General features: G+C 44.8%; 1 protein-coding gene and 1 long non-coding RNA gene across 5 annotated transcripts; one reads left to right on the forward strand and one right to left on the reverse strand.

The window, feature by feature from the left end:
* Window positions 1-961: 961 nt before the first annotated feature.
* LOC133469005 (uncharacterized) lies at window positions 962-2,084 on the reverse strand. Its single transcript, XR_009785600.1, has 3 exons — window positions 1,533-2,084; window positions 1,341-1,454; window positions 962-1,268 (listed from the first exon to the last, which is right to left on the reverse strand). It is a non-coding gene; the product is annotated as an uncharacterized LOC133469005 (long non-coding RNA).
* A 950-nt stretch (window positions 2,085-3,034) lies between these two features.
* Window positions 3,035-23,280, forward strand: LOC133469542 (uncharacterized). Of its 4 annotated transcripts, none has more exons than XR_009785728.1 (9): window positions 3,035-3,155; window positions 7,520-7,805; window positions 9,338-9,574; window positions 15,967-16,160; window positions 16,249-17,841; window positions 20,400-20,523; window positions 21,238-21,363; window positions 21,474-21,572; window positions 23,114-23,280. XR_009785728.1 is itself a non-coding variant. In XM_061756747.1 (4 exons), the coding sequence occupies exons 1-4, from the start codon at window positions 20,320-20,322 to the stop codon at window positions 23,241-23,243; spliced, it is 549 nt and encodes a 182-aa protein (XP_061612731.1). In that variant the 5' UTR covers window positions 19,411-20,319; the 3' UTR covers window positions 23,244-23,280. The 4 variants fall into 4 exon arrangements, 1 of the variants encoding a protein (XP_061612731.1); XR_009785726.1 differs by lacking the exon at window positions 3,035-3,155 and adding an exon at window positions 6,676-6,941; XR_009785727.1 differs by lacking the exons at window positions 3,035-3,155; window positions 20,400-20,523; window positions 21,238-21,363; window positions 21,474-21,572; window positions 23,114-23,280 and adding exons at window positions 6,676-6,941; window positions 18,896-19,291.
* The last annotated feature ends 777 nt before the right edge of the window (window positions 23,281-24,057 follow it).

Here is a 24,057-nt window from a genome sequence, read left to right on the forward strand (position 1 = left end):
CGGGTGCCGGCAGATAAGAGGACGGCATCTCCTCACTCGCGGCGGTCAAGGTTAGGGGCCGGAAAAGCTCATCAGTTGCCTGGCGATTCTGCTTCAGGAGTCGTACGCTTGACATCCCGTGTTCCTAAAGTGGCACGACCGCAAGCGATTACAAACTCCAAATGCGCACTCGTACAAAAACCATGCTGTATCCTATAGGTTGGATATCATTGGCGTTGGGTGAAATACTTGCATGTCCAAAACCATTACTTTTCAGGAAAACAAAATAACTAGGTCTTTATTAATGCTGCATCATCAAAGAGCAAGCAATTTACAACGCTCAGTCATTTGGAAGAATAACAGTCCCATGTGTGGACTGAACAACAGTATCAATTGATGAAAAAATAGGAAATTGAACAGATTTGGGTAAGTAACTGATGGTGTAGTGGTACACTCGCCTGACTTTGGTGCGGGCAGCGTGGGTTCAGTTCCCACTCAGTGACGGTGTGAATGGTTGTCCCTGTCTATATGTGCCCTGGCAACCAGTTCAGGGCGTAGTCCGCCTTTCGCCCCAAGTCAGCTGGGATAGGCAGCGCCCCGCGACCTTTACCGGGATAAGCGGTGTTGAAAATGGATGGATGGACAGACTAAATTTGGACATGGAATATTTTGGCCCGATGCCCACAATATGTACTCTATATTCACGTGCGCGCAAAAATTATTTACAAAAGTTCTTCTAAAAACAGTACATCTTTAACAACTGGCCACAACTTTAGGACCAATTATCATTTATAAAATACTTTCTGGATTGAAAATGTCAGAGAGGTATTCATTAATAAAAAACTCACTACGCATGCTACTTAGTGTTGAAAACAATCGGAGCTGGCACGCTGACATCTAATTATGTTAATGTTGCAACTTACATCGGCAGTGTGCAAGCACGCATGTTCTCAAGACAAAGGCTATTTCGGTGGGTGAGGCTCTCAAAAAGGAAAGGAGAATACATTTGTGGACAATATGGAATGCTGTGTGAAAGCAGCTTCAAGTAGCTGGCCATGCGGCTGCAAATTTTACCTCACCGGGCCACTAGAGGGAAGCAAAGTAACCTGCTCAAAACAACGCTCCACATTCCGATTTGTCTGCTCGATGACTTTGGGTGTGTTTTATCGGCTGTTCCAACCTGAGAGCGAGCGGTTTGACTTCTGCTTGTGGAGCTTTTCCTTCTCCCTCTTCACCTTGGGCATGATCTTAAGCTTTATGCTGCTTTTACTACTGGGACGCACCAACCCCTGGATGCACACACAATCACACGTGGCACAACGCACACAAGCACGCACACCAGGGTGTCTCGCAATCCTTACCTCCTCAGCACAGTGCATTAGTGGACAGATCCAGTGAATGTCATCCAGCTTGTAGAGCTCAGCACTCATGCTGTTCATGGTTAAGCAGAGCCCCTCTTCCTCAGGGAACTTGGACTGAGGAGGATAAGAATAAGGGTGCGTGAGGGATCAGATGGCCAAAAAGTGGCAGCAGCTAGTGGCGAGAGAGGTTACCGGATGTTTTCCATCCAGAAGCAGGGTTGTCTCCGCCTGGAGAACTTTGCTGCTGTTGACAATTTCCACAGCTGTGCTGCGACTCAAAAACTGAAAATTAACAACACTGGTTTGAGTGATTTATCCAAAACCTACAAAACATGTATTTTTGGGAAATAAAGTCAAACATTTGGGGTTAGTGCTACATCAATAGCACAGTTGTGGCACACTTTTCTTTTTAAATCCATGACATGTCAGGCCACATGTTCTCTGGACTACAGTAAAGTAGTCCTGTAACATTAGTCGAGCCCTTCACTCACTTTATCCGCGTACATCAGAATATGGTACAAGAATTGTATGACATTCACACAACACACAGCGCTGTAAAAACTGTATCACGGGTACTTCACATTGATGCACTCTGGGATGGTTTGAGGTTGACACGTATCAGCGTCCCCGCACATCTCATGTACAAATGTGCACTGAGTGGGTCCAACGGGCCATCTGTAGTCCCGTCTGGACCCATCTACCTACACCTGGTGTCCCTACCTGGTGTAAAAAGAAAAGTAAATACAATGACAGCAGAGGTTATATTAGGATGTGCACTCAGTTTGGCTCAGTTCGAGTTGGTTCACCGGAGTGCGAACATCGCGAACCTGCTGTGCTCTGACTGTGTGCCATTAGACCTGAGGAAGGCTCAAGGAGCCGAAACCTTATCTAGGCACACAGAATTGGACCGCAAGTCACAGCCTATTTCAGATTTGGCCATTTATTTTAGTTTTTTTCTTTAACTTTTTGGGGGGTTTGTTAATATATATATATATATATATATATATATATATATATATATACATTAGCAATTCAGATCTAACCTAATAAATAGCACAATTGAAAAAAACATTATTTATATAGCAAAGACGAATCCATTACAATTAATAAATAAATACATAAATAAATAATACTGGATAAAATATAAATATACACACAGTGGACCCAAGTGGACCCAAGTCTACTATGTACGACGACGCCAACAGGCGCGTCACCAGGAACGGGAACAGGAGGACAGAGGGGAGCGTTGGGAGAAGGACCGTGCACCTCCCTCCCGATCGTGGAAGGGGGATTATATCCCTGTGTCCAGGAGAGGGAGGGCTCGGTTCCCCACGCCTAACCCATAACAGAAAATTTTGTTTTTGGACACAACCACTTATAAAGGACCTGGATTCAAGGAAGACAAAAAAGATGGACATTCAAGTTTATTTCAAACAAACATTGTATAAAAGCTGTGATTGGATGACTCTGACTTTATTGACTTTATGGAACTAACCTATGCAACCATGGTACCCACTGAAGTAAGGTTTGTAGAGTAAACAAGTAGGCAGGGCATTGAGCATTCCAGCATTTTCAAACATGAATAGTTCCCCTCTGGTCAGTGAAGGCAGAGAAACATGCTGGAAGAGGAGACAGAGAGATGCTTTGTCTCCTTCTTCCCACCTCAAAGTTTTGCACACCATTCCTCACTCAAGTCTCACAAATGCTTCGTCCTACTTCTCCTTTGCCTCATTCCTTGTATTCCCAAAACTAACTTGAACCAAAGACATGCTGGCTCCTCACTGCCGCGTGCTATTGCTCATCCTTACTCAACAGGTAAGACATGCTTTGACTTTTTATTATAACACAAAAAAAGACATAAAATAGCATAGTGGCAAAATAAAAATTGTTGTCTGGTCACTATTTTTTTCAGTCACAATACTGACAGTTGAACAATTTTAAATATCTTTGTGTGTACCCAGCATAAATAACTAAGCATATCAAAGACCCCAACGCTTATTCCAAGGTCTTGTGTGCTGACCTCACTTCTGCATTTGAAAAAGTTAATGCACATCTGCTTATAAAAAGCTGATTCAGCTGAATGCTAACAGTTTGATTGTTGAATGCTTTTCTAGTAATCAAATAGCCCACAGTGAGTTCTCTTTTTTTTTTTTTTGGTTACAATTTACATTCATTCATGGTGCTTCAATTTTCCCATATTTTGATGTTACAGCCTCATTCCAAAACGATTTAATTTCTTTTTAAGAGGGGAAGTAACAATAGTAGAAATCATTTGGTTGAACAAGTTTGCACACCCTCGTACAACTGGGAAGCGGCTTTATTTCAAATGAATCAATCTCATTCAAACTTATGTTAAATGAGAATCAGCACAGACCTGCAACCAGTTCAAATGCCTCTGACTAACCCCAAATAAATTGTAGTTGTCTTTTCCTGACATTTTTATAAATCTTTCAAGCAGAAGCCAGGTTTTCCGCTAACATTAAGTAGAATTTTGAACAGTTCATAATTACCGCCACCTTATCTAAGGCCACAGCTACAGCTGAATAAAAACAACCCCAGAAGTATAATGCTGACACCACCATGGTTCACAGTAGTTATGGTGTTCTTTTTGGGTTTTGTTGCCATCAGACATAACTTGTAATTATGGCCAAAAAATTAATCTTTGGTTTCATCAGACCACAACACATTTTGTTACCTCCCAATGAAACCACGTTCAAACAGTTTGGATATAATTCCAGAAGGCACAAAATCTTCAAGCTTCAACTAGAAAGCTAAAACATTTCTCTTTACAATGCACATTTACAGTGAGTAACAAAAGTTTTCAGACCCCCTTAAAATTTGCACTCTTTTTTTAAATTGCAGCCATTTGCTAAAATCATTTTAGTTCATTTTTGCCCTCAATGTTCAAACAGCACCCCATATTGACAGGAAAAAACAGAGTTGTTGAAATTTTTGCAGATTTATTTAAAAAGAAAAACTGAAATACCACACAGACATAAGTTTTCAGACCCTTTGCTGTGACACTCATATTTAAGTCGGTTGCTATCTATTTCTTCTGATCACCCTTGAGATGGTTCTACACCTTCATTGGAGTCCAGCTGTGTTTGATTATACTGATTGGACTTGATGAGGAAAGTCACGCCTGTTTATATAATACTTTACAGCTCACAGTGCATGTCAGAGCAAATGAGAATATAGGTGAAAGGAACTGCCTGAAGAGCTCAGAGACAGAATTGTGGCAAGGCACAGATCTGGCCAAGGTTACAAAAACAATTTCTGGTGAACTTAAGGTTCCTAAGAGCACAGTGGCCTCCATAATGCTGAAATGGAAGACGTTTCGGACGACCGGAACCCTTCCTAGAGCTGGCCGTCTGGCCTAACTGAGCAATTGGGGAGAAGAGCCTTGGTGAGAGAGGTAAAGGAGAATCCAAAGATCACTTGTGGCTGAGCTCCAGAGATGCAGTCGGGAGATGGGAGAAGGTTCTAGAAAGTCAACCATCACTGCAGCCCTCCACCAGTCGGGGCTTTATAGTAGAGTGACCCGACGGAAGCCTCTCCTCAGTGCAAGACACATGAAAGCCTGCATGGAGTTTGCTAAAAAAGACCTGAAGGACTCAAAGATAGTGAGAAATAAGATTCTATGGTCTAATGAGACCAAGATAGAATTTTTTGGCCTTAATTCTAAGCACTATGTGTAGAGAAAAGCAGGCACTGCTCATCCCCTGTCCAATACAGTCCCAACAGTGAAACATGATGGTGGCAGGGGTGTTTTTCAGCTGAAGGGACAGGACGACTGGTTGCAATCGAAGGAAAGATGAATGCGGCCAAGTACAACCTTCTCCAGAGTGCTCCGGACCTCAGACTGGCCCGAAGTTTCACCTTTCAATAAGACAATGACCCTAAGATCACAGCAAAAATAACAAAGGAGTGGCTTCAGAACAATTCAGTGACTGTTGCTGAATGGCCCAGCCACAGCCCTGACTTAAACCCAATTGAACAATCTCTGGAAAGACCTGAAAATGGCTGTCCACCAACGTTCACCATCCAACCTGACAGAACTGGAGAGGATCCCCAAATCCAGGTGTGATCATTCCCCAAAAGACTCATGGCTGGATTAACTCAAAAGTGTGCTTCTACTAAATACTGAGCAAAGGGTCTGAATACTTATGGCTGTGTGATATTTCAGTTTTTCTTTTTTAATAAATCTGCAAAAATCTCAACAATTCCATTTTTTCTGTCAATATGGGGTGCTGTGTGTACATTAATGAGGAAAAAAATAATTTAAATGATTTTACCAAATGGCTGCAATATAACAGAGTGAAAAATCTAAGGGGTTCTGAATACTTTACGTACCCACTGTTTGTTAGTGTACATTTATACATACAGACATAAGTACATTTACAGAAGTATTGAGAAAATCGCTTAAGGTTAGCAAGTTAGCTTTTCGTGGTTTTTAGGACCACCCTGGGATGAGGATTTGCTGCTAGTGGTTGAGAGCAACCACTCTTCAGAAGGATCCGAGACCGTGAACGGGTTTGCGGAATAATTCTTCGTTAAGATGAGGAGCACCAGTCCTCTCGAGAGGGGTTGGACTCTCTTTCACTCTGGAGTTGCCCACAATGAGAGGCACCGAGCAGGTGTGGGCATACTTATTGCCCCCTCGACTCAGTGCCTCTAAATTGGGATTTACCCTGGTGGACAAGCAGATAGCCTCCCTCCGCCTTCAGGTGGGGGGACGGGTTCTGACTGTTGTTTGTGCCATTGTACCAAACAGCAGTTCAGACTACCTGCCCTTTTTGGAGTGAGTAAGTGGAGTGAGACCTGGAGGGGCTAGATTGGGAGGAATGACCTGCCGACTAGAACCCGAGGGGGTTAGGTTAGGAGGAAAAGTTATAAAAAGCTTTTCATATTGTCTCACGCTGTTGCCATGGAAGCATGCTGTTCGCCGCACTGTTGTGTTGTTGATTCATTCATTTTCCGTACCGCTTATCCTCACTAGAGTCGAGGGAGTGCTGGAGCCTATACCAGCTATCTTTGGGGGAGAGGCAGGGTGCGATTGGTTGGCGACCAGTTCAGGATGCACCATCAAATCTAAAAATCAATGGCAATTGCACTACGTGTCACCTACCGCTATGACAATTGGGAGGCACATGTAGCCCCCCAAGACGTCCAAAAAAGTCAGCAGAAGCCATTTCCTAAAAGCACAGCAAGTGAGCTATTAGTTTTTTTAAATCCAATTCTGGACATTTTTAGACCATTTTTTCCCCACATTTACAGGCCTCATACCTTTGCCAACTTGTCATACAGCTTTCATCCAATTGACTTAAACTTGGTGTGTAGCATCTCCAGACCTGGGACATTAAACGTTGTTTAAATCATTTTCATTTTGCCATACTATATGATGTTCCTTCGCTACAAAACATTCCAAAATTCACGTTTCATTACTGACATTACACATCCCTCTCAGGGACGAGACTGGACAGGGCTGAAAGATTCGCCACTTGTACTTGTTTTCCTTGTACTCTTTATGCGATCATGAGAAGAATGAAGAACCCAAAGCCTGCTGACAACAGATGTATTGAAGATATACCCACTGGAGAGGTGATGCAAGGCTCACAAATGACGTTATAGTACTCAACACATGCTTAAACAAGTGGAGCTATCTAGTGCTTACAGGCAACATCACTGGTGGTCATGAAGGGATGAAATTGAACTCTTCTGGGTGCATTATCAGAACAAAAATAGTCACTCTGTTGAAATAAATCAGGTGCACTGAGAACAGCCAAAGGTATAGGACTGTGCACATAAAGACATGTTGAGATAAGTAACATTAAAAATCCCACTGTGCATTGCGGTGATAATCTGTGGCCCCTTTCACTTCAAAGGTGAGTAAATACAGCAAGCTTCAAATTTCTAATATTTATGAGTCTCTGTGATTATGTAAATAACTCGTGTTAAGGAGAAAATCCACCTCACACAATGTTGAACAAAGGAAAATTAACTCTAAAATTATGTCCATATAAAACTCCAAATTATTGTTATTGTTGACATCACATGTTTAGACTATGATACTATTACAAAGGCTCAGGTTTATTTTTTTCAGTGTACAAACTCTACAGTATATCAATATGTGGGCATCCTGAAATTAATTGTGTAATTTATTTTGGCTTTTTATTTAGTGCCTTAGGAGGGTTCTGGTCAATGGGCAGCATCTGGTTCATCGTCATGGAAGTGACCACGTTATGGCTAGGAGGCAGCAGTTCTGTCACTGGCCCTGCAAGTGTGGGCAAATGCCTCAGTGTACACCAGGAGTGAGTTGTGTGCTTGATGGGTGTGGCTGCTGCAAGAGTTGTGCTCAGCAAATTGGAGATCCCTGCAACGAAAGGGACATCTGTGATATTCACAAGGGAATGTACTGTGACTTCTCAGCTGACCATCCAAGATATGAAATTGGAGTATGTGCCTGTGAGTATCATTTGCATTAATCACATTGTATATTGTACACATAAGATGCAGTTGTAGATGTTCATGCTAGTATATCTATCTCGTGGACCAGCAACCATCCTTCTTCCCAACTCGTCCTTGCATGGTGGAGAATAAGTAGAACAGTGTGATTCTCTTTTTAGCTTCAAACCAGTATATTTGTTGTGCATTCACATCAACACCGCTCAGTTCTATGCTTGAGCAAGGTGACATCACATCACATCACATCACATGAAGATCAACAGGACATTTAGTACCATAAGACATGGAGTAAGGACACACTTGTATATCAGTTATTAACGGGGGGGCTCACCAACATGGTTAACTCATTCAGTGCCAGCCCTCCCAGTAAAAGTTGTCACGATAGGTAAACGTATCTAACTGGACTTGACCCAAAAGCAGACTGGAGCGGAGGGAGTAGATGAGAATGGTTTATTTACAACCCTAATTCCAATGAAGTTGGGACGTTGTGTTAAACAAATAAAAACAGAATACAATGATTTGCAAATCATGTTCGACCTATATTTAATTGAATACACTACAAAGACAAGATATTTCATGTTCAAACTGATAAACGTGATTGTTTTTAGCAAATAATCATTAAATTACAATTTTATGGCTGCAACACGTTCCAAAAAAGCTGGGACGGGGTCATGTTTACCACTGTGTTACATCACCTTTTCTTTTAACAACATTCAATAAACGTTTGGGAACTGAGGACACTAATTGTTGAAGCTTTGTAGGTGGAATTCTTTTCCATTACATAGCTTCAGCTGTTCAACAGTCCGGGGTCTCCGTTGTTGTATTTTACGCTTCATAATGCGCCACACATTTTCAATGGGAGACAGGTCTGGACTGCAGGCAGGCCAGTCTAGTACCCGCACTCTTTTACTAAGAAGCCACGCTGTTGTAACACGTGCAGAATGTGCTTTGGCATTGTTTTGCTGAAATAAGCAGGGGCGTCCATGAAAAAGACATTGCTTGGATGGCGGCACATGTTTCTCCAAATCCTGTATGCACCTTTCAGCATGAATGCTGCCTTCACAGATGTGTAAGTTAACCATGCTTTTGGCACTAACAATCCCATACCATCACAGATACTGGCTTTTGAACTTTGCATCCATAACAGTCCGGATGGTTCTTTTGAACCTCGCCCCATCTTTGCTTGTGAATGACTGAGCAATTCAGGGAAGCTCCTTTTCTCCCCAATCATGGCACCCACCTGTTCCCAATGAGCCTGTTCAGCTGTGGGATGTTCCAAACAGGTGTTTGATGAGCATTCCTCAACTTTCTCAGTCTTTTTTGCCACCTGTCCCAGTGCTACACTGGTCCCCCTCTGGCTCCGCCTCTGCCTAATCCCCTGAAATTTTGTGGGGACTTGATTTTTGCCACAATCGCATCACTTACTACCATCTTTGTAAACAGACAGATTCATCCCATGGGATGAAATTGAAAATTGTGTTGTGAGATTATATATATATATATATATATTGTTTGTATTCTTTTATTTCTAGACTTAATGGCAGTTGGCTGTGATCTTAACGGGGCCCACTATGAGAACGGAGAAGCGTTCCAGCCGAGCCCCCTTTACAAGTGCACATGCATTGCAGGCGCCATTGGCTGTACTCCTGCATTCTTGCAGAAGCCTGCAGGTCTTTTGGACCCCACCCCGCTGATGGGAAACCTGCCAGCAAGCCTTCATAGCAGCAAGATTTCAAAGAAACATGCACAGGATACAATCTACATGTCAGGTGTGTATTGGGGGAGTATCTGTAGAGAAAGCTGCCAGAGACATTCATCATGCAGTCATTGGTAAACAGACAAAATCATCCATCCATCCATCCATCGTCCGTACCGGCTATCCGAGGGTCGCTGCCGTGCTGTAGCCTATCCCAGCTGCCTCTGACAACCATTCACACCTACGGGCCATTGAGAGTCTTCAATTAACCAACCATGCATGTTTTTGGGATGTGGGAGGAAACCGGAATACCCGGAGAAAACCCACACAGGCACAGGGAGAACATGCAAACTTTACACAGGGGAGGCCGGGTCGTCAGAACTGTGAGGCAGATGTGCTCACCAGTTTTCCACCGTGGCGCCCCAGACAAAATAAAAAAAAAATTCTCTCCCTGCTGTACACTTATAATAGCAGTGTGTTTAAAAAGTGAGTAAAGCTTAAATTACTTCTCCTAATTTCTAATAATTCCATATATAAAATTTCATTGAGAACACTGCACATTATATTCCACAACAAAACAAACAAAAAAAATTGTTTCGTTCTTCCCATATAAATCTTCCTGACACCCAGGCTATTCATTTGTGTCCACTGTACTAGACATTTTGTTTTGGTCTATAACTTTTGACAAATTTTAATTACCTAACCCTAACCCAAGTACTGTGCGCAGCAGAGGACATCCTGGGCCTTTCCAATGATATCTTGTGTGTTTGGGTGAGTTCTAAGTAACTGTGCTTTCTTCCTGAGACAAAATGGAGATTCCAGCAAAACAGAAATGCCAGGAAAAGAGAAAAGGTAAATTGATATTATTAAGATAATGTTTTTTCAGCCAAGGCAATATTTCTTGTTTATGAACATGTTTTGAGTCATAATTTCGAGTCACACTTCAGTTGAACTTTTTGTTTAGAAAAAAAATAGCCCTTTTTATAAATGTTGACTGTGATGGACATGAGGATGATTTGATAGTGTTAGCTAATAGCTAAATAGCTTGCGAGTTGTTGTTTTTTTTTTTAACATTCCATTTTCTGCCCTAAAACACATTTCTTTTTGGGGTAATAAACATGCTCTGCATAAAACAATGATAGGTTCAAGGTGCTTTTATTGTCAATTCTTCAATATGCGTAACACATACAGAGGATTGAAATTACGGTACTCAAGGGCCCGTGTTGCTACAAAAGACAGTAAAGCTAAATAAAACTATGGTATATACCGTACAAAAAGTATTAATTGAATGTGCAAATATCAAAGATCACGTGACATGGACAACATAGCTAAGGTCAGAGAACCAAGGCAAATAAGATACAAATCAGATGACCAAACCCCAATGCTGCTAAAGTGGCTGGTGCGACCCTGAGTCTGGTGTGCATGTGTGTGTGTGTGTGTGTGTGTGTGCCTGTTTGTGGGGTGTCAGACTTCAGGAGGGGCAGAGGACAGAAGAGGTAGAGGGGGCAGAGCGGGCAGAGAGTTCAGATTGCTGACAGCCTGATGAATAAAACTGTCTTTGAGTCGGCTAGTCCTGGCCCGCAGACTACGCAGTCTCCTCCCTGATGGCAGCGGACTGAAGAGGCTGTGTGATGGATGGGTGGCATCCCCCGCTATGCGTAGGGCTTTGCAGGTGAGGCGGGTGCTATAAATGTCCTGCGGGGATGGAAGAGAGGTTCCAATGATCTTCTCAGCTGCCCTCACTATGCGGTGGAGAGTTTTGTGGCAGGATGCGGTGCAGGCTCCGTACCACATAGTGATGCAGTTGGTCAGGATGCTCTCTATGGTCCCTCTGTAGAATGAGCACATGATGGTGGTCAGGGCTCTGGCTCTTCTCGGCTTGCAAAGGAAGTAGAGACGCTGTTTCGCTTTCTTGACCAGTGATGAGCTGTTGCTGATCCAGGAGAGGTCCTCTGTGATGTGCACTCCCAGGAATTTGATGCTGTACACTCTCTCCACCGCAGCACCGTTGATGTTCAGAGGAGCATGCTGGGAGTGCGGTCTCCTGAAGACCACAACAATCTCCTTGTTTCTTCCCCACATTTAGGGAGAGATCATTGTCCGTGTACCACCCGGCCAGACGGTTCACGTCATTCCTGTAGTCTGTCTCGTCCATGTTGCTGATGAGACCCACCACAGTTGTGTCGTCTGCAAACTTGATGAAGAGGTTGGAGCTGTATGTCGGTGTGCAGTCATAGGTCAGCAGGGTGAAGAGGAGGGAACTCAACACATAACCTTAAGGGGCCCCCGTGTTCAGAGTTATGGTGCTGGATGTGTTGCTGACAACCCATACTGCCTGCGGTCTCCCTGTCAGAAAGTCCAAGATGGAGTTGTAAGCGGCAGCCTGTTTGAACATGGTCCAGTCGGTGGTGGCGAAACAGTCTTGAAGTGCCTCAAGGGACCCTTCTGGTCACACTCGTACCTGTTTCCTAACTTTAACCAGTTGTCTGTAAGCTGGCATTAGAATAACAGTGAGATGGTCTGAGGCGCCGAGGTAGGGGAGAAGGACCTTGTAGGCCCCTCTCAGGATGGTAAAAGCATTGTCCAGAGTGTTATTTCCCCGTTTTGGAAAGTCAATGATTGAGTAGAGTTGAGAAAACACAGCCTTGGGTTCAGCATTGTTAAAGTCCCCAGCTAGGATGAGGAAAGCATCTGGGTGGGCCAACAGCTGTTCGCTGATATGACTGTATCGCCTCACTCCTGTTATTGCTGGAGTTTGTAGGAATATAGACTGCCACAAGCAGTATGGCAGTGAATTCCCTCGGTAAATAAAACAGTCGGCACTTCAGAAACCCACCTTTCGAAGCAGGAAAATGAAAAACTAAAAACAAAAAATGGCTAACAACATGCTTCCTCCAGTGTCTTCCAAGAAAGTTGTATGAGGGTTGTGACCATACTCATCGTTAACTCTATGAGATTTGAATGCACCAAAGTAACCAGTGATATAGAGAGACGATATATTATTGTGACTGGGAAGTTTGAAAATAAAACTGTGACACTGGTTCATATATATATATATATATATATATATATATATATATACAGTATGCTCCCCCAATGGCTGACATTGGACTATTTAAGTCATTGTTTGATTAGATTGTTTTGGAGAAGGACGTAATACTAATATGTGGGTGTGATTTGAACATGGTAATGAATAAGAAACCTAACCCTAAACTAGATACAAAAAACCAAAAGAGAAAAGCCAACCATATAGCCAAACATTTAAAGACTATGCTAAAAGAATTGGGTATCGTTGATACATGGAGGAAATTACATCCTTCTAGAAAAGATTACACCCACTATTCGGCACCCAACAGAAGCTGTGCTAGAATTTACTATTTCTTCAATCTAAAAAAGGATTTGCATAGAATACAGTAATGTGAAATTGATACAGTAGCAGATGTGTCGGATCACTGTGAAATGCATCCTGTAGTTGATTTAAAATCGGATGAGAAAAAAACAATGAAGACTAAAGGTAGGATTACCAAACAATACATTATTTGTGGTGGGAGCCAAGAGGGACATTGCTATATACAGGTCAATCCTAACATTATATAGGATGCTCTTAAAGCAGTCATGACAGGAAAATTTATTGCTAAAACGGCAGCCTTAAAAAAACTGAAAGAAGAGAATACAAAAAGGAAAGAAAAACTACTTGAAACGGGACAGTTTCATAAAAACACTCAGTACCCTGAGCCTTTACCTAAAATTCAGGAGCAAAGAACAAATTTGGATAAAATATACAACACGGAGTTGGAAAAGAAATTTTTTAAGAAAATCATACTACGAAGCCGGACCGAAAGCAACAAAATTGTCACGGTGCGAAGTCGGCTGTGAGTTGGATTGAACCCAAGAGCAGACTTAGGTGAGGGAGTAGATTTAGAATGGTTTATTGCAGTTTGGCACAGGGTAAGGATATCCAAGGCGAGGTAGTGGGCCGTCGGGGACAAGGAGCGAGCAGGAAGAGGGAACGTGAGCAGGTGGTGTGGCTGTGGAACACTGGTGGAGACAGGCTTGAGCAGAGACACATGAAATGTGGGATGGATCTTGAGAGACTGGGGCAGCTTCAACTGTAGATGAAGAGATGGGATTGATGACTTTGGTGACCGGGAAAGGTCCAATGAAGCACGGTGTGAGCTTACGTGACTCAGTTTGAAAAGGGAGGTCACGGGACGAGAGCCACACCATCTGACCCACCTTGTTTACAGGTGTAGGGGTGTGATAGAGATCTGGCAGCTGCTTATTTTTCCTCCTACGACCGAGTTATAGCAGCCCTGACGTCCTTCCACACAGACTGGACCCATCGAAGATGCTCCCTCATCACCGGAACCGCCACTTTATGCTCTTGATCTTTAAACACCAGAGTTTGGAAACCGTAACATGCCATAAAGGGAGTCATACCTGTGGCGGAGCTGGAGAGGGAGTTATGGGCATATTCCACCCACGGGAGGATGGTGCACCAGGTGGCAGGATGGCGAGTAGCGACGTAGCGGAGAGCGGATTCCAGGTTTTGATTTGTCTGCTCCGCCTGGCCGTTGGTTTAGGGGTGGTAGCCAGAAGACAAACTGGCTGCTGCTCCCACCGCCTTGCAGAACTCATTCTAGACATGGGATGAGAACTGAGGACCCCGGTCCGATACAATGTCAACAGGGATACCATGAAGTCTGAACACGTGGAGGACAAGAAGGTTGGCGGTCTCAAAAGCACAGGGCAAACTGGGAAGAGGTACATAAGGAACACAATTGGAGAACCGGTCAATAATGGTGAGGATAACATGTTACCTTCAGATGGGGGTAGGCAGGTGACGAAGTCCAGGGAGATGTGGGACTAAGGGTGGCTCGGAATGGGTAAGGGGTGCAGCAGACCAGCTGGGGGTTGATGCGACACTTTACCTCGGGCACAGACTGAGCAGGCTAGAACAAACTCTCGGGTGTCTTTGACTAGGCTGGGCCACCAGAAGTGTTGCTGAATGAAATGGATGGTGCGCGTGATGCCGGGATGACAGGTGAGCTTGGAGTTGTGTGCCCAGTGAAGGAGGTCAAGGTTAATGTGCGAATCGGGTACGAGCAACCGATTAGGAGGTCCGCTCTTGGGATCCGTGTGAGTCTTCTGAGCCTCTTTAACCACCTGTTCGATCTTCCAAGTGGCTGCTCCCACGAAACACGAGGAAGGGAGGATGGATTCTGGTTCTGTTGGACTGGAGGGGGGTTCGTACATCCAGGAGAGGGCATCAGGTTTACCATTGCGCAAACCACAGCGGAAGGAGAGGCAGAAATTGAACCGACTGAGAAATAAAGCCCAGTGAGCTGGTGAACAGTTCTTTGAGGCGTTTGAATGTTTGCGATGCGGCAGGGGTCCAATAGAAAGGTGAGCTGGTGGAGGTGAGAGGTATGGCAACCTTGCTGTAGTCACAGATGAAACGTCGATAGAAGTTGGCGAAACATAGGAAACGAAGCTCCTTGCGGGTGGAGGGAATGGGCCAGTTGACGACTGCTTGGATCTTTGCTGGGTCTGGTTGTAACTGTCGTTTGGCGATGATGTATCCCAAGAAGTGAACGGGGAAGAGGTGGAATTCGCATTTTTCACGTTTCATAAAAAGGTGGTTCTCAAGAGGGCGTTGGACGACTTGACGGACATGCTGGCAATGTTCTTCGAGGGTCCGGGAGAAGATGAGTATGTCGTCAAGATAGACGAAAACGAACCTGTTCAGCATGTCACGGAGGACGTCATCGATGAAGGTTTGAAAAACGGCGGGGGCATTGGTTAATGCAAATGGCATGACCAGGTACTCGAAGTGTCCAAGGGGGGTATTGAAAGCTGTTTTCCATTCACCCCACTCCCTAATGTGGATGAGATGATATGCATTGCGTAGATCCAATTTTGTGAAAATCTGGGCGCTGCAGAGTTCAAAAAAGGAGTAAATAAGGGGCACTACCACTTTGTTTTTTACCGTGATGGAAAAAAAACAACAATGTTGCTCCTTCACATCGAGAGGAGCCAGATGAGGTGGCTGGGGCATCTGATTCGGATGCCTCCCGGACGCCTCCCTGGTGAGGTGTTCCGGGCACGTCCCACCGGGAGGAGACCCTGGGGACGACCCAGGACCAGACACGGGGACGACCCAGGACACGCTGGAGAGACTACATCCTTCGGCTGGCCTGGGAACGCCTCGGGATCCCCCCGGAAGAGCTGGATGAAGTGGCTGGGGAGAGGGAAGTCTGGGCGTCCCTGCTAAAGCTACTGCCCCCGCGACCCGACCTCGGATAAGCGGTAGAAAATGGATGGATGGATGGACTATTTACAAACTGCATTTCATGTTTATTTGTGTTACCATTGTCTTATATTTACAGTACATTTGTTTGATGATCTTCAATCTAGCTATCTATCTGTCTGTCTATGTATCTATCTATCTAATTATTACTGAAGCTTACAGGGATCCTCCTTTGGCCTGGAAAAAAAACTGTCTGATCCAAACTACATTCTGGAGCCCCTGTTCCAAGTCCTGTGGCTTGGGCATCTCTGTGCGTGTCAACAATGACAACCACAAATGTGAGATGAGGAAGTACATGCGTCTGTGTCTGCTGCGCCCCTGTAAGAACAATGTAATCAACAGCACTCAGGTGGTTACAAAATGTTTTCGAAGTATTCACATGAAAATGTATCATTTACATGAATAGAAATAAAATGACTTGGAATTTTCACACCTAGGTGCCAAAAGGAAAAACATGCCAACCCCAGTTCCAGGCAAAAAGGGGAGAAAGGTTTGTGCTCTCAGGCTGTACAAGTACCAAAAGGTTCAAACCCACATACTGTGGTTTCTGTGCTGACAAGCGCTGCTGTTTCCCCAACAAGTCAAGAATGATCATGATCAACTTCAAATGCACAGGAGGCGCTAAGATAGAATGGAAGATGCAGTGGATAACATCTTGTGTTTGTCAAAGGAAATGCAATGATTCATCCGACATGTTTTCAGACCTACGTTTAATGTAACCAATGCAGCCTTCAAGTTAGAGATGACAGTATAGCGCACGCTGGTGTAATGGACATTGGCTCGACTCGCCTATTCTGTTTTGCAAACTCCACTCCACAATACCCCATTATTCCTTGGAGGGGACCCAACATACTGGCAAGATGTCTGACTAAAATCAAATGGACATTTAACCAGATAAAGTTAGTTCTTTCCCCCTCATAAAATCTAAAAAGAACAAGGACTTCACTGTGGAGACATGCAGAATGGCCCAGAAGTTCTGCATGTCTCCTCATGACGCCCACAGCACGACTGGGGGGAAAGGAAGTGATCGATGACACTTTGAACAATGGAACAGTGCTTCTCTTATAGGCCCTCAAAATGCCTGTCAGCAGATTCACAAATAACAGACATCCGGTGGGAACAAGGAGTCACTCCTCATTAATGAAACACGATCACCCCCCGGTGGTGACTGAAAACACTGTAAGATGGACCTCCTTTAGTGATCCTACATTATGTGTCAAGAGTGAACAAAAACATTTAAGGAAATACCATGTCTTGTACAGCCATGCATGATTACCCGGAAGGTGCACCTTGGGTTCTGTGTCATTGAAGTGTTGATTCTGCAGTTATGGCAATAAGTCTGCTCACAAGGACTTTGTTTCAAGCCAAAAGTAGGAAATGACTGGGTTGAGCAATATAATGCCAGAACAAGATTGAAACAAGCTCGTTTTGTATACTTAATGTCTGCTTGAGACAGTTTCAAAGTTGGGAATCGTTTTGAAAATGTGTGGAGTTCACCCGTGATTAGGGCGTGACCCGTGTATTTGAGAACGAGGCGTGATTTCTTTCGCCTGCGAAGATATGAAGGCAGACTCTCCACTTACTGCTCTTGCTTTATTGATTCTGCTTCTGCGCTAGCCTCCCTGATCCTCTCGGCTCCAGCCATTCCTTCCCCCCACCCCCTTTTTCCCTTGTGGTCGCTACACGGCTACCCGGACACAGAGAAAGACTCGATCCGGCGCCAAGTCTGGGGTGCTGCTTTTGTTTTCCCAGGCTTTCTAATTTGTCAGGCGACTAGAGGAATCTCTAGTATTCCCGCAAGTCACGGTCTTAACCAACCGTAAAAGCGTGGCCCGCCAACAAGTCAAAACTGCAGCAAAAGTTACGATTGGAACTTCCCACACCGGCCTGACCATCAACTTTAATTTTTGTAGTCCTTTTCCGTTTTTCTTCCTTTTGTCCATCTTCTTCCCCATTTCATCTGCCTTATTTCTGTCTGAGACAACAGAGAAAAAGGGCCTCCAACTCTCTGACCACCCGATCCACGAATAGTGAGTAAACATTGGAGCAACTACCAGAATAAGTACAAATTGGTGCATAGTAGCTTGGGGTTGGTTTAACGATCTTACGAGTCACAACTTTATTCTCTTTCAACACGCATCAATTAATTCACGCTCATGTCACGAGTTCAGCTGTTCACTCTCTATTCTGCTGTGTTATGTATTCTTGTCTTTTATTACGTAGTAAATTCCTTTGGCATGTGTCCCCAAATTTCCCTGTAGTTTCACATTAAATTTTCTCCATATTAAGCATCCTATTGTGTACTGTGTGTATATGAGTCAAAGATACTGACCTCCGCAATTGAGAACTAATTTACATAACTGTGGCAACCCTTTCAGAAAAAAGATTGATCACGAGGTTTTTCATCATTTTGTCCAGCTGTTAACTAATCAACGACGTGGTTCCCCATTTTAATGCTAAGTCAACATCTTTCGTGGCAACATCCTCCCGTTTCACTTGAAATCTTGCGTAATCTTCCGATCCCTTTGCACATTACTTACGTTTTGCTTTAACACGAATATACGCTACAGATTGGTGCAGCTTGTGTGAGGTGATATACAAGTCGTGCCTTGACTCAGACACACAGAATTCACAATATTATTCATCAACTTTACACAGGGTATCCTCCATCTTGGTGTGGTGCACTTCCACTAAAGCGTGCCTGTAGTTGTGTATGAGCATCCTCCATTACCATAACCGAGACAAAGGAACGCAGAAGCCACTGTTTAGAGCGCAGTAAAAACAAACAAGCTATTAACATCAATCAGTGGCTAAATCTCATCATAGAATATATTATATTAATATATATATCAGCAGAACAAAAAAAAATCTATCACATATATACGTATAGCTGGTCACCTTTCCAAAACATGCTCAATCTAGACTCTTGATTCCTTTGCCTGGGTAGGGTGCCATTTAACAATAAGACCATTTTCCTCAGTGTGAAAGTAAACTTTTGAATTGTATATTGTTTTTTGTCGAGGTTGTTGTTGTTTTATTGTTATTCTATTTATTTTTATTTTTTTTTCTCCTCACACATTTTAGATCGGTTAGCATGGTGAGAGGACACATGCATGGAGTGGGGAGCTTCTTCTCTTCTCCCTGTGTTTGCGGTTCCGGCGTTTCTGGGGGCGGGACTTTCTTCACACCTTCCAGATCTCGGGATGTGGGGGGGAACCACTGGGGTGACCTCCCGGGGAGTATTGGTGGTGTGAGGGTGACTCACCCATGTTCCGTGGGCACTGGAGTGGTGCCAGCTGGTACCCGCCTGTGTCCCCCGCTCTGGCTGCTGATGGGGGCGATGGGGCCCCCCCTGTCGCTCCTTGGGCCTGCTTCCTCCTCTTCTCTCCGTTCCTTGTGTCCTGCTGCGGTCACATCTACCTCTTCCCGTGGGGGAGCCGGGTGGTCCCCTACGGGCTCTGGGGCCTGCTGTGGGGTTTTAGTGCCTGGTTTGGGGGGGGCGGAGGTGGGGTGGGGGGTCCCACACTCTGGGGCGGGTAGTGGGTGCTGGTGGGAATGCGGGTGGGTGGGTGGGGGGGTGGTGCTGTGGGTCTGGGGGTAGCATCCCTCTTCGTCGGTGGTTGTCCGGCCTGATGGGCCCGACCTGCAGGAGCCATGCCTTAATCACTCACTTAGCACACGCTCCCACCACTCACTGGATATATTTTTCTCACTAATCACAATTGGGCACGTATACGTATGAAAGGGTTCCTGGGGGACTGGTATGGGGTCGGGAGGGTGTGGGTGTTAGACCGGGTTTCAGCACGTCTGTGGTGTTTCCTGGTCCGTGCGCCCTGGCCCGCCGCCCTGCCTGCCCCCCTGGATCATCACACACACTCATCCCCATGTTGTAATGCACAACATACACTCATCTCTGTGGGACAGTGGGTCGTGGGTGACGGGTGGGGGGGGGGGGTTGGGCTGTTAGGCAGCAGTGCCTGGCACCCCCCACCCCCTCCCGTCTCACTGGCCGCTCCAGATTTTAAGGGACCGCACCACTCGTGGGGGGCACTGATACTTCCTGGGTCCCCCCCTTCCTATCGTTCCCTTGTCGGGTGCCCCTATCTGCCCACCTTTCCAACAAACAAGGGACACTCTCCTGCCCTCAGGCTGGGCGGGGACTGGCTGCATTACGGTCCCCGCAGGTTGGGGGGAGGGGCGTCTTGCTCTCCTGGGGGTGGAGGGGTGTTGTCGGGGTGTGTGGGTTGGTGGTGGGGGGGTGGCATTGGATCTCTGCGGCCCCCACCGGGTGGCCATTTGTCGGTGTGCCTCGGTGGGTCCGGTGGATCGCCCTGGGACCCTCGGTGTGGGACGTGTCCCGTCCACCAGGCTGCTTTTGGGTGGACCCCTGGGCCCGATCCCGCTCATCGATTGAATGGTCGGGGTCCTCAGCCTCCGCGGTGCGGGCACAGCAATTACAGGACACTTCTGCAAGTTTTGTACATGTAAAATGGTGTCAATTCACTTGCATGTCTCCGCAGGCACACACCCTGGGACTCTTTCACTGGGTGTGGGGCCACTCACTTATTGCAACATTCATTTTTTACAGTACATTTTGTACCATTGTACCACCCTTGAGGACTTGCACGCTGCCAGAACTAAGAGAAGAGCGTGCAAAATCCTCTCGGACCCGCCACATCCCGGTCACCGGCTCTTCCAGCTCCTTCCCTCAGGTAGGCGCTACCGATCAATGCAAACTAGAACTAGAAGACATTACAAGAGCTTCTTCCCTCTTGCGATCAACTTCTTAAACACCTAACCTATAATTCCATTACAACATACTGGCAATTTTTTGACTTGAGTTTGTTGTCACATTTCTGTGGGGCCAATTATACATTACTCGTGCACTCGTAGTAGTCTCGCCACGCTGCATTATTTGCATATCTGTTGTCGACCGATACTGGCCACTCATGCCAGAGTAGCATCTGCTCCATTTGCACACTGATTGAGGATATCTGCAACATTTGCACAACCAACATTGTCCCACATTATCGCGCTACTCACTTTAAACTGCATACACTCCGTGAAGTCTCGGCGCCCTTTGCACGATGGTCATTGCACCGGACTATCGCAATATTAGTCATTCGAACTGCTCTAAGTGCGAGAGGACTCTACATCTTTTGCACAATTGTCAAAAAAAAAATTGTACTGGCATTACCAGATAACTATTAACCCTTTATTGCTCAGTGACTGTTTTTTGTCAATGTCTTTATGTCTTCAAAGCGTTCTCTGTCAATTGACTGTCTGTTGTCGTACTAGAGCGGCTCCAACTACCGGAGACAAATTCCTTGTGTGTTTTTTGGACATACTTGGCAAATAAAGATGATTCTGATTCTTGCGTGCTTGTGATTTTTTCCTCTCCTCTTGTCTCGCTGGCACCTCACCAGCTGGGCTGGCCTTCGGCCACCCCTTTCCCCTGCCCTCTCTTTGTTCTGGCACACCTTGGGAATGGAGACTTGGCTTCCCAGCCTAACCGTGGGCCACCGCTAGGCGATCAGAGCAGGTAATACCAGGTACGCCTCCAGCCAAGCGTGATCGCTCTGAAATTGCCAACGAGCTACAAAAAAAGGCAGGAAGATAAACAATTATTCCCCCCCCTGTCTTCTGCCTCTTTTGTTTCTAGTTATATTTTGCAAAATTTTTTCCCGGCTTCAACCAAATCTGCCTCCTTGCTCCTGGGAAGCGGGCCGAGAGCGATTACCACCCACCAGCAGCTACGGTCGTGAGTAGAAACGGCAAACTTTTGCCAGACTAAAAGATTAGTGGCTAATAATTTCGGGGAATTACTAGCTTCAGGCAAAATCTAAATTTTTTCCTCTCTCTCTCTCTCGTCCGCACTGGACGCAGCAAAGGCTCACGTTCCCAACTTTACTCCAACACACGATGTTCTATCTCCCTTTTCGTGCGCCTATCTTCCTTCTTTTTATCATTATTAGTGTTATTTTCTTTCTTTAGTTAGGCCCCTTTGTGTGTTTCTCTCTTGATCCCTTCATTAAATATACCATAAAATTCCACTCTTGGTTGTATTTTGTGTGTATTCTGAGTTTAAGTAAATCTCTGTCATCTAGAACTAAAAATTTCATAAAGTGTAGCAACCTTCAGACTAGGAGACTGATAAAAAGGTTTCTCGTCACTTTCCCTAAAATTTATACCTATAAAAAGTGAGGTGGTGCCCCTTTACGAGAGTTTGATTTTAACAATAAAACTTTATATTACGGTAAACCGGAAGTAATGCAAGCGTTGCTTCAGGCTTACTCTTTTCTCCTAAATTAATAAAATTTTTATTTAACCTTTATACGCTTCACCCCTAACCCTTTTTCTCACTCTTTACAATATATCCGCTATTTGATGGCTTTTATTGGTTCCTGTAAAAGGAAAGTAATTAATAGGATAAATAGAGAAAATAATAATACGATAAGAGCAACAAAAGTGACCTTTTTATTGATATTGTAGACTAGGTATATCCCACGAGGGGGCAGTATGGGTGGGGGGGGGGGGGGGGGGGGGGTTCCTCCCTCCTGTGGTCCCATTGCAGGACTGGCTAAAGCTTTCTCTGCAACCTTGAATACAAAGCAAAATGATCAAAATTTTACTAAAAAATATTTCAAAATATTGCAGGCAGTTAATCATTCTGAGATTGTAACTACGTCACTTGAGAATGAGGTCTTTCCAAGAGGCATGTTGAATAAGGAGAATAAACTAGCAGCGTTTATCAAACCAGCTTCTCCCAACTCCGACACTCTCTCGCCCATTAAAAACAACACAAATCAGTGGATGAGAAATAATTTTATTATTATGAGAAATCATAATGATGCGGTCATTTCAAATAATTTGGAGTCACTTTCAACCTTCCAAGTGGAGGCTTGTAAAAGAGCCCTGAGTTGGACTAAAATAAGATTCAGTCAAAAACTTACCGAATCTTCATTAACTACATTTAGAGGAATGTTGGAAAGGGAAGTTAACATTGGTAATGATACTTGTCATAGTCTGTCACCTGCAGTTCCTTTTTTGGAATTTGGGTGGCGCTTTGTGCCTCACCTTACTCCCCTCTCCCCCTCTTTCCGGTCACCTCCACCCTCTCACATGCGCACCTGTTCCTCATCAGCACTCAATGCCGTTATTTAAGCCTGCCAGCGCCAAGAGTTCGATACCAGAGTATTGACGTACACACGTGGTACATCGGCCAACTCTCATGACAATTTTTGTAAGTTACTCGACTCCCCACGATTGTGCTTACCCCATTGTGTTCTTCTCCTCCTCCAGTGCTCCTTCTGTGTCACCTGCCTCGCCGTCTGTCGCAGCCACACCGCCAAGCACTTCCTCCTGCCAGAGCCTCCCCGCTTCCTGCATGTTCCCTGCTTCGGCCAACCACCCTCACGCCTCGAACATCTAGCCTCCGAGATATCATTGAATAAAACTATTCTCATTTACTTCCTCCGCTTCCGCCTGCTTTTGGGTCCCATTCAATATCACACGATCACCGATCGTGACAGATATTGTCCTTAAAATGGGGGACTTTACAGCTCTCCCTCCAGTGTCTCGCAGTATGTCACCTCTCTGGGGTCAAAAAGAACAAGATATGGCTGGTAAAAAGCCATGTTTTCCTCCCTGACCAAAGAGAGGATCACAGACAAAAAATACCCTGGTTCTAGAAAAGAAAGAATAAACACCGATATTGGGAATTGAGGACTTTTCGGCCAATCTTGACTTGAAACATACATAGACTACTAATCAAGAAATACAAAATTCATTACCGGCAGCTCCCCAAGCGTTGGAATTGGCGTCAGCTAAAACGATAGTTGAAGCAGTGAAAACATACCTGTAAATTTTGAATTATCTACACCAGATACTTGCCATCCGTCGTTAGATAGGTCACCTGGAAGTCCAAAGCCGCAGAGCTTACCTAGGGTTAAAATGACGTCAGAGAATGTGAAGTTGGAACAAAACATGAGTTAAGACTATACTACCCCCGTTTGAGGGGGAAATACCATCGCTACCGAGCTCCCCGAAAGAAAAAATTAATAAACCTAATAATATTCAAGTGACTTCGGTTTCTAACCCCAATCTTAGTCAAGAACCGTTCATTTCAATAGCAAAAATGAATAGATTAAGTTGGACAAAAGACAAAAAAATTGAACACCTTCAGAGAAAAAAGGGGAACAGTTGTCCCCTAAAAAAACAATGAATATTGTATCAGTCTTACATAT

Source organism: Phyllopteryx taeniolatus, chromosome 19 (genome assembly GCF_024500385.1).
Source record: "Phyllopteryx taeniolatus isolate TA_2022b chromosome 19, UOR_Ptae_1.2, whole genome shotgun sequence".
Lineage (NCBI taxonomy): Eukaryota > Metazoa > Chordata > Actinopteri > Syngnathiformes > Syngnathidae > Phyllopteryx > Phyllopteryx taeniolatus.

What these genes read in the sequence shown, in the direction of transcription:
- LOC133469542 (XM_061756747.1), top strand. Translation starts at nt 20,320, where the DNA reads ATGTCTCCGCAGGCACACACCCTGGGACTCTTTCACTGGGTGTGGGGC. An exon ending in CTTCCAGCTCCTTCCCTCAG is followed by an intron (nt 20,524 to 21,237) that starts GTAGGCGCTACC and finishes GCACCTCACCAG; the next exon opens with CTGGGCTGGCCTTCGGCCAC. An exon ending in ACCCACCAGCAGCTACGGTC is followed by an intron (nt 21,573 to 23,113) that starts GTGAGTAGAAAC and finishes CTCCTCCTCCAG; the next exon opens with TGCTCCTTCTGTGTCACCTG.